A 10,058-nucleotide genomic window follows, 5' to 3' on the forward strand; every position below is an offset into this window, starting at 1 on the left:
GCGCGTTTGACACCGACTCGCGAATTTTCGCCTACTCACCTACGGTAAAAGTATGGAATGGCCCCCCACTCCATTGTTGCCCCCCATCCGTCGGAATCACCCCCCAATCCATGTTAATTTTTTGATGGGGGTAAATTCCATACGATGAGGTAGTGGGGGGAAATTGTGTACTGCGAACAGTATATTTTGTCCCCCCACCAGTTGAAATGCGGGGCTTTTCCGAACTCTTCGGTATACTTCAACATTCGCCCCCCTAGTCGGTTTACAATCTCCCCCCCACCAGATCCGTCTGGATTCCCCCCCCCCCCAGGGGGCTGATTATAGACTCCAAATTAAAGCAAGCTCCTGGGTATCCCTGTTTTAAGGTATTCGCTACTTCCAGGGTGCTGAGCAAGCGGGTGCGTGCAGAGCAAGCTTCTGGGGATAATCAACTGGGTGGGGGGCTATTATAGAATCTAGATTCTCTCCCCCTCTCGCACGGGGGCTGATTTTAGACTCCAAATTAAAGCAAGCTCCTGGGTGTCCCTGTTTTAAGGTATTCGCTACTTCCAGGGTGCTGAGCAAGCGGGTGCGTGCAGAGCAAGCTTCTGGGGATAATCAACTGGGTGGGGGGCTATTATAGAATCTAGATTCTCTCCCCCTCTCCCACGGGGGCTGATTTTAGACTCTAGGTTTACCCCCCTCCCCCCAATTGTTCTTACGGTAGGACGCATTTGTACTTCATCGCCATTCAATTTCCATAGCATTCGTTCATCCACATTCGAGAAGCGGGGTCATTTTCGAGTGACAGAGTGAAACCGGCGTCCGTATTGCTTTGGATATTTTAAGAGAAATAAATTTCCTCAGATTGCGCGAAGGCAAAGTAAAGTAGAACAAGGGATAAGTTCACGTTGTCATAAAACCTTTTTTGATTTTGTGCTTTTACGCTAATATGAAAAAAGGGAAATAGGAAAGGGGGGGGGGGGCAATTTCCTACTCTTCCAGTGGGGGGAAATTCCCGACATCAATGGGGGGAGAAAATATACTGTTACCCTCACCTACTATAGTCGCCACTGAAATGTTATTATTCGCTGTTTTCATTGCAAAACTGTTAACTTTAACTACTTGAAACCAGGGAGGGTGGGAACTATTGTACTTTTTATCTGATTCTGTCTAGAACTCCATTTTTATAGTTGACAATTTTTTTGTATGATTTCTTACAAGACAGATATTTCGTTTAGAACGCGAGAACCTCAAAAGGCGAAAAACTTTGAATTGATTCGTTTCAAACTTGATACCTGTTGTGATAGGTACAGTACCGTTGAAAAGTTTATCAACTTCGGCTGTTTTTAGTTTAAAATGACCGATTTGAGAGCGAATTTGGTGTCACCTGATTGTCCCACAAATTTTATTTTGCATTGGTTGAACAGAGCAAAAATAGCTCCGATATTTTTGTGGTTAACCTTTTTAGATTCATGGACACTTATGAATGATATGTACATCTTTCAGCACGAAAGCACGTCACATAAAAATCACCGAAACCGGGTAAAACACACCGAACGCAGAAGAACCGACAGCGTCTCTAAAGAAGACGGTATGGAATATAATAAGAATGTGAGGAAGCTTCACAAGACATTCTTGACACAAAACGAAGAGGTTGTGCAAGCAAACCAAAATTCTGGTAGCAACAGTGATACTGATCTTCCCATTTTCGATCCGGAATGTGATCCCGAGAATCCGAAAAAACTTGTATTTTCGGACATTTCCAGTGCCGCCTTCAATATAAAAAACAATTTGATTGTAACGCCGTGTGTCGTAAGTTTTAACATGCTCAGGAACAGACTTAACTTCTAAAATTTCAGAGATCTCTACAACTATCAACCAAATTCGAAATGGACTTATATTTCAAGAAAGAATACCTCCAGGTCACAGGATCTTTCAAAGAGAGAGGAGCTTGTTATGCTCTCTCCAGACTAAACGAGCAATTCAAAAAAGCTGGAGTGATAGCGGCCAGTGCTGGAAATCACGCTCTGGCGTTGAGCTACCACGGACAACAAATGAAAATCCCAGTCACGGTGGTGATGCCAGTAATTGCACCGCTTATGAAAATCCAATTCTGTAGAAGTTTGGGAGCCAACGTTATACTCAAAGGAGAGACTATCGCAGTTGTAAGTGAAATAATGTATGAAATTTTATAATTTTTAAATTTTTTTAGGCCAAAGAGTTCGCTCTGAAACACGCCAAGGAACACCATTTGAAATATATAAATGGTTATGATGCTATTGATATTCTTGCTGGCCAAGGAACAATCGGGCTAGAAATTTTGAACCAAGTTCCAGATGTTGATACCATACTTGTTCCAGTAGGTGGTGGCGGACTGATTGCTGGAATTGCAGTGGCTGTGAAAACTTTGAAGCCAGATGTGCACATTTATGTATGTTAGAAATACGAGTTCTTAAAAACGAGTGATGATTTTTTTCCAGGGCATTGAAGCAGAAACCTGCCCATCGTTTACAGAGGCTTATGAAGCTGGTCACATTGTGTCTGCTCAAGCAAAAGCTTCTCTTGCCGACGGTTTAGCCGTTCCAACAGTTGGCGGCAATTCTTTGGAAACCGCAAAAGGAATGGTGGATAAGGTTCGTGAAGAATTAGGTCAGTAATGATGATAAGAAAATTAAAACTTGCAGGTTATCACAGTATCCGAAGAAAGTATTGCTTTGAGTATCCTTCGCCTGTTGGAAGTGGAGAAAGCAGTTGTCGAAGGAGGAGGAGCAGTCGGGTTGGCTGCAATTCTGGAAGGAAAAGTGCCTGAACTAAAAGGAAAGAAAGTGGTCTCAATTCTTTCCGGAGGAAATATCGATACCACCGTTCTTGGAAGATCGATCGAAAGAGGATTGGCTGTGGATGGTCGGCTGGTTCGATTGGAAGTCATCGTTTCGGATAGACCAGGAGGAATCGCCGAGTTGACCACCACAATCGCTCATTTGGGAGCTTCAATCAAGGATATTCTTCACGAAAGAGCCTGGATATCCACAGATGTCTTCCATGTGAAAGTGAAGGTTGTTGTAGAGACACGTGGCAAGGAACATGTGGAAGAGATTAAGACGGCGCTAAACAAGATTTATGGCAATGTCGAATTGCACTGATAAGAAAAATCCCAGACCAGTTTTTTAGTAAAGATTTTAGACATGATCATTCGAAAGTTTTAATTCAATTTTCTGTTTATGTTTTTAAAATCAATTCATTTTTTCATAAGTTTTTAAGATTCTCTCGGTTAAATAATAATAATCAGACTTGTCGAAAATTGGGCCTGCCCGGTCGGCCCAGATTCAAAAATGGTTACTCATTTTTTAACACTTTTTTTGATAGTTTTCCAAAATTTAGAATAAATGTGCTTAAATTATCATACATATCATCTTTATTTCCTTTCGATTTAATTTTGAACGTTTAGTTGAAAACTTGATTTTTTTCAGAAAAAAACTCAGAATATTAAAAAAAAACTATTCAAATTTGAGTTCAAAGCGGCCGAACCGACCGGTGCCTTGTCCGCTAATAATTGCGTTGTCTGAATTGCACAAACTAAAAAAACCGTATCAATATTTGCCCAAATTCTCTGAACCAAACAAATTTATGACAATTGTTTACAAGTTCTCTAGTTTAAAATGAGCTGAATTGAGTTTTGTTCAAAAGACAGTTGAAGGTTGCATCTCAACAAAAATAACATGTTACATCATCTCATCATTCACATTCCACACCGCAGATGTTGTTTGATCAGTAAAAAACCGGCTTCACTATAATTGAGTAATCCAACAAATTATACGACAAAATCGTGTTTTGTGTATTTTTTTTTCTGAATTTACAGAGTTAACATATTTAAAGTTAAAATATTTAAATATTTCGATAACGACTTGTGAAATCAGGGAATTTCACAACATTTTTTTTTCATTCCAGTTCTTAAAATATTGAAACGCCCACTCAAACAATTTTCTCAGCCCTGGTCCTGATAACATTTTCAGCGTTTCCACATATCGTGTGTCACTGGTTGTAATTGCTTACGGTCTTGGACGCTTACGGTCCAATTTTATTGATATCAAAACTTTGCGCTCAAATCCTTTTTTCCACCTATGTACTGTGTCCTACTTTTCAGTCAAACAAGATTTTTTGTGGTCTTGATTCGAAAAAACTTATTCGGTTTTGCCCGTTCCATTTCTGGTACCATCATCCCATATGTTATCATTCCTTGGATTTCCCTCTACAGAGTATCAACTATCCCAACTTAAATGTTTCCCCGTACTTTTTTATGCAACGCTATTTATTCGGTCCCCCAATTTCCTTTGCATCAGCAACAACATGTGAAAGTGTGTATTGGGTTGGCAGAACTGCGTGCGGAGAGGACGGCAAGGCGAAGATGTCAGCACGTCACATTTCTCCAACAATCTGCATTTTTCGTGTTTTTCCACAAGACACTACACTATTTTCTTCTTCTGGTGCTATCTGAGTCTCGTTTCCCTCTTCTGCCGCGGCGTGTTCGGGCAATATTGATTTGCACTACGCTCTAGTCCTCGGAGGGCAGCGTGTGTTCGCATTATGGGACGAAAGTCCGAAAGGTAGAAGAAGGAGAGGTTCTAGAGAAAAAGGGAAAAGAGAAGGAAAATAGTAGAAGAAACGCTATTGGGAGTCACTGGGTGATGAAACGAACACAAAAAATGAAACCAATTAAAAATCAAGTATTTATTATGAACGGGGAAAGTAGGAAACATAATAGAGGTTTTAAAACGAAAAAGTGATCTGGAGGACACGAAATTGGAAAAAAAGCTACCGAAGTACTATTTAGGCATCATAAGGTCAGTAAAACAAACTTCAATAGTGTGGTTCGGAGGTGAATAAGAAAAATTAAGACATACAACTGGGAAATTAACTATTTCTGATACTTGGAGGTTTCCAAGTGGGAAATAGGAGATTAGAGTTCAACAGCTAACAATATGATGAATCAGATTGAAAGAGAACGTGGTTTCCGTCAGCGATGGTTGTTGGATTCCATCCATTATCCAATAGTCGATCTGAAACAAAATTTTTCACGGAGAGTACCGACTAGTTAGGTTCTTATCACTAACCGCCAAAAGACCACCAATATTCGATTATCCATGGCATCCAAATGATCATGAAGCTGATTCTTCTCGTTTCGATATTGAATCTTGGTGATTCTTTGCTTAAAACTAAGTGATTTGTGATTATTGAACTGGGGGTTGAGTCACTTCATAATTTTTCTAAAAAATAATTTGTATTAAATGGATGCAGTTGTGAAAAACTACTCACCGACTTATCGAATGATCGTTCTGCTTTAAGATTTCAAGGTTTCCATTTTCAGTTGTCTTCATTATTCTGATTTTCCCGCATCCAACGATCGTAACACGGGACATCTGAGAAACATTTTGTGTAGGTCCCGATTTCTTCCGCATGACGTGTTTGTCCTAACAGTTTTGCTCTAAATCAAATCCTTTTCTTTGAATAAGTCTTCCTTTTGATATCCAGAGTTAGGCTACTGGGTCTACTGTATGAAATTCGACCATTTTTGATAGGTTTTTTATTTTTTGGTCGATGTCACAGGTTCTTCTCGCTGCCTCATATCCAACATATGCCTCGAAACGAGCGAATTCTCAAAACAGTCGCAGTCAACTGCAGGAAAGCGCTGATTTTCCTGAAAAATTGTAAAAATTACTTTTTTTGAAGTGAATACACAGGTATTTTCAAAAAGTTTGATAGGAACCGTTGTATGAGTCAAGTATTCAGGGAAAGAAAACTTACGTTATGGTAAAGTAGTACGGAATTGTTCCACCAGTGCCGGACCTTCAGAATTTATTGATTTTTGTGTTGAATCCCCGTCGTTTCTCCTCTTTCATTGTCCCAGTGAATTGAAAACCTGCAAAAATCATTTTCGTGATTGAAAAGAATACAAAGAAATGAATAAGTACAAATAACCGGAAAGAAGCTGTTTACAAACACAAGCAACTATCATTGCATTTGGGGAAATTTTTTTTTAATCAGTCTTTTTGTGAATTTTCATAAATCTGTTCACAACATCTCAACAAAAAATGTATTAATAAACTTTTAATCCAAGATTTGATAAGGAAAAAGTCGAAACATCACTGGAAACCGTGAAAAATCTTAGAAAATAGCTCGAAAAAATTCACAGATGACACTAATCGTGTCGAGACCAAAGGGAGGGGGAAGTGAGGAGGGAAAGTGCGCTCTTTTGAGAATCCATGTTTCTTGAGACAAAAAAACTTTTTTTGTTGAAGTTAAAGCCATGTAGAATACATTTTTTAAACAACGAACTTGGAAAATAAAAGAAAAAATTAGGTTTCTGTTGAGTGATTGAATTATTGACAGAAATAGACGTTACAAAAGGAATTAATCAAAAAGGATAAAACTAAATACATCTCAATAAAATATTTTTACATCATCACCAAAGAAAAAGAAATGGAGGTTGGGAGGGAAGGAGGAGAGGAGGTCGTTGATATAGAAATGAGAAACAGGAGGGGACCACTACATGATATCAAAATGACAATTGACCCTGACAGAATATGAACGATTACAGAGAAAATCAGCAAACCAGTTGATAATGAGAGAGAGGACACCAAAAGTGTATAGTTTAGCAATTAGGAGTAGGTGATCAACATCAAATGCTTTTTGGAAATCAAACAATATAATATCAAGGGTTTTGTGGGACTTGAGGATGGATTTGTAGGCCGAGAAAGAATAAATTAGGGATTCAGTACATGAACGGCGAGGGAGAAAACCAAATTGATAGGGGCTGAATTTGTGGCTAAAGGAAACACATAAATATCGACAGATAATACGTTAAAAAAATAGGAAAACGGATCGGTGAGAGATATGTGGAGTGGTTTGGGCTCACAAAATTTCAGATTTTTATTCGAAATCGACAAAATCGTCATAGAAAACTTCCGGCTCCGTCTTCGCGACTTCATCTAGCCACTCACGGACACGTTCGTAAGTCTCTTCTCCAGTTGGGCCTGTAATAACATGTTTGAGTGAACGACAAGACACTATTTTCAATAATATAAAACACAACTGACCAGGATCTTGCAGAATTCGGAACTCCTGTTTTTCCGGTTTCTCCAGCAATTCTGATGTCGTTGAAGAAGACATTTGAGTTGGGTCTGTAATAACATTGTTTGAGCGACAAGAAAAACGGGAAAAACAAAGGAAAAAAAGTTGCCTACTTTAACAATACGGCTCTACACAATTTGATACCTACTTTTCTTGAACACTTTTAGATTATTATTTTCTACAATAAAAAATACAACTGACCAGGATCTTGCTGATTTTGGGACTCCTGTTCTTTGGGTTTCTCCAGCACTCCTGCAATTGCTGAACATGGCATTGGAGGCTTGTTGGGCTCAGATTTGCTCTTTTCTTCCCTTCTTCTATTCCTTTTTTCCAATCCCTTGCTCTTTGCTTCTTTAAACTTATCAGTCTCCGACGCGATCCATTCTTTTTCGATGCCTTTTGTTGGTACACGTCGGGATTCTTTGATCTTTTTTGGTGGTTCCCCCAACAAAACATATTGTGAACACTCCTCCATGAATGCTTCATCAATACCTCTTCGTCTTTCAGATGCATTCCGCGGTCTAACATTTCCTTTCTTGTACATGCGACGAAATGATTTATTGATCCCAACGTTGTCCTCTACTCTTAGCATTTCAGTAATTCGTATCGCTTCCTCCGTGCCCCTATCAACTTGCTCAATAGACAAAAAACTGCCCGGTGTTTTACATTTCCTTGGTAGATTGTTGGGATCCACTGGTTCTTCTGGAACGGGGTCGTTTGTGATTGTAAACACCGCGTTTTTTTTCATCTTTGGTGAAATCTCTCTGTAAACTCCTCCAGTGCAACTCTTCTTCTTTCGTCATCTCCCAACGAGGTGTCCGAGTACGTGGATCGTTTAGATAGGGAACATCCCAATCGCGATAAGCTTCTTCGAATTTCTCATGAGCCTTCTTGCGGAGTTCCTCTTTGTATGCAAGGTATTTTTCTCTCGACTTTTTTCCATCGATTTCCTCTTCCTCATAGCCATCAAGTGGGCTGAGAAGACGTCTCCTTGGGTATAAGTCGCCCGACATTTCTGAAATAAGTAAGAACTAATTATAGTTAGAAGTTCGCTACGAAACAAGTTTTTTATAATTACGTTTCTGGTACTGACATATTAGAAAGTTGTTCAAAAGGATTATAGAGTATCAAGGATGTGCAGAACTAAAAATTTCGGAAATTTCAGAACTCGGAACTTTTCCAAATTTTATTTTCGGAAATTCCGGAAATCTAGGAAACCCGATTTTTCAAATTTTTCATTGTCAAAATCAATAAATCTGCAGTAAAAACCCAAAATTTTGTGAATTTTGGCTCAGGTGTGACGTTTTGGCACCGTTCATGTTGGGTTTGCAGCAATTTCTTTTGATTCTGCACAAACTCTTTTTTTTATCATCATGAAATATATGAAATTTTGAATATTTTCAATTTCCATTCTGCATAGCCTGTAGACAATCTAAATTTAATAGACTTGTGGGTTTTTTAAATGTTTGCCTTGCTGGACCAAAAGTTATGATTTGAAAAGTTTAATTAAACTATAATACCACTTCAGGACTAATATACTAGTAAACTATAAATCTCGGGGATTCTAGTTACTTTTAAAGGAATAAGAACTGCCTAACTTCATCAAACTAGGTTCAATTACTCCAAAATAAGGATTGCTTACTATATATTTGGTAGGATAATTACGGGGAGCATCTTAAATCTTACAAAAAACTATATGACAATTTTTTGTCTTTGAACTTCACTCACTTTTAGGTTAACTGTTGTTTGAATAACTTTTGATCTTTGATTAAATGAGATATGGGATAAAAGAATCCCGTGGGAAGCAATCTCTCATCAATTGACTCTTTTTTTCTCTGAAAATAAGAAAATATCATTCGTTATAAAAAATAAAATAAAAAAATAAAAAAAAAATATCATTCGAAAATATCATTTGTTTTGCCTTTTCCAGTTGAAAATGCCAAACTTTGAGAGTGCGTCATGGTAAAACTAACTGTCACACAAAATAAATTTTCATGGATCAAACAGACCAAGGGTAGAACTCCATTTTTGTAGTTGACCACTTTTCTGTGCGGTGACTTTCTAGAGAGTTATTGTAATTTCGAATGGACCGCTCAAAAATCGCACTATTTTGCATTAAATGGGTTAATTTGAGGGAGAACTTACTTTTTCGATACGTAACTTGCTACGAAGTCACCGCACAAAAAAGTGATCTTTCTCATTTGTCTGATCTTTCACTTCTACCGCAGTTTGTTACCATAGACCCTTTCAACTCGTCTTATTATTCATCAGTCACAGTAATCTGTGAAGATCTTCTTTCATTCATCCTATTCGCCAGAGATTACCCTCATTTCATCCATTTCCGAACATTGCCATCTTTTGATTTATATTTTTCCGTAAGCAACGTTTTTAAAGTGTTTTTTTTTCCTAGTCTTGCTTCACCAGTATTCATATACAGTACCGGACAAAAAGCTATCAAGTTTTGCCGTTTACAGTTGATATTGCCCAACTATGAGGGTGTGTCATGGTAACACTGATTGACCCCTCAAATATAAGACTAATAAATCATAATGATCAAAATTAGAGCTGCATTTTTGTAGTTGACACCTTTTTTCTACGGACACTCCCTAGAGAGTTGTGGTAATTTTAAGACGACAGCTCAAAAATCACTCTATTTTGCACTAAAATTGGGCGATTTAAGGGAGAAATTACTTTATCGATTCGTAACTTGATAGGGAGTGCTCGTACAAAAAAGTTGTCAACTACAAAAATGAAGCTCTACATTTAATCTCTATGATTTATTAGTAATCTTTTTCATAGGTCAGTCAGAATTTCCATGGCACACCCTCAAAGTTGGGCAATTTTAACTGAAAACGGTGAAACTTGATAGCTTTTTGTCCGGTACTGTATCTGATAAAATATCTCCAAACAGCATGAATTTGCAAGCTAACAAAGCAGGCTCGACAAAG

General features: G+C 38.2%; 4 protein-coding genes across 4 annotated transcripts; 1 reads left to right on the forward strand and 3 right to left on the reverse strand.

Moving 5' to 3' along the window:
- Positions 1 to 1,464: 1,464 nt before the first annotated feature.
- On the forward strand, positions 1,465 to 3,125 carry GCK72_022335 (uncharacterized protein; the record flags this gene model as incomplete). The annotated part of the gene is made up of 5 exons (XM_003096732.2): positions 1,465 to 1,794; positions 1,842 to 2,147; positions 2,195 to 2,413; positions 2,463 to 2,615; positions 2,667 to 3,125. 5 exons carry the CDS (start codon positions 1,465 to 1,467, stop codon positions 3,123 to 3,125), a joined length of 1,467 nt encoding a protein of 488 aa, XP_003096780.2.
- A 1,828-nt stretch (positions 3,126 to 4,953) lies between these two features.
- On the reverse strand, positions 4,954 to 5,399 carry GCK72_022336 (uncharacterized protein; the record flags this gene model as incomplete). Its single annotated transcript, XM_053734766.1, has 3 exons — positions 4,954 to 5,039; positions 5,094 to 5,188; positions 5,296 to 5,399. The coding sequence occupies 3 exons, from the start codon at positions 5,397 to 5,399 to the stop codon at positions 4,954 to 4,956; spliced, it is 285 nt and encodes a 94-aa protein (XP_053578332.1).
- A 1,510-nt stretch (positions 5,400 to 6,909) lies between these two features.
- GCK72_022337 (uncharacterized protein) lies at positions 6,910 to 7,702 on the reverse strand (the record flags this gene model as incomplete). Its single annotated transcript, XM_003096706.2, has 3 exons — positions 6,910 to 7,013; positions 7,077 to 7,160; positions 7,312 to 7,702. 3 exons carry the CDS (start codon positions 7,700 to 7,702, stop codon positions 6,910 to 6,912), a joined length of 579 nt encoding a protein of 192 aa, XP_003096754.2.
- A 70-nt stretch (positions 7,703 to 7,772) lies between these two features.
- On the reverse strand, positions 7,773 to 8,123 carry GCK72_022338 (uncharacterized protein; the record flags this gene model as incomplete). Its single annotated transcript, XM_053734767.1, has 1 exon — positions 7,773 to 8,123. One exon carries the CDS (start codon positions 8,121 to 8,123, stop codon positions 7,773 to 7,775), a length of 351 nt encoding a protein of 116 aa, XP_053578333.1.
- Positions 8,124 to 10,058: the final 1,935 nt, after the last annotated feature.

The sequence above is a fragment of the Caenorhabditis remanei genome, chromosome X, assembly GCF_010183535.1.
Source record: "Caenorhabditis remanei strain PX506 chromosome X, whole genome shotgun sequence".
NCBI lineage: Eukaryota > Metazoa > Nematoda > Chromadorea > Rhabditida > Rhabditidae > Caenorhabditis > Caenorhabditis remanei.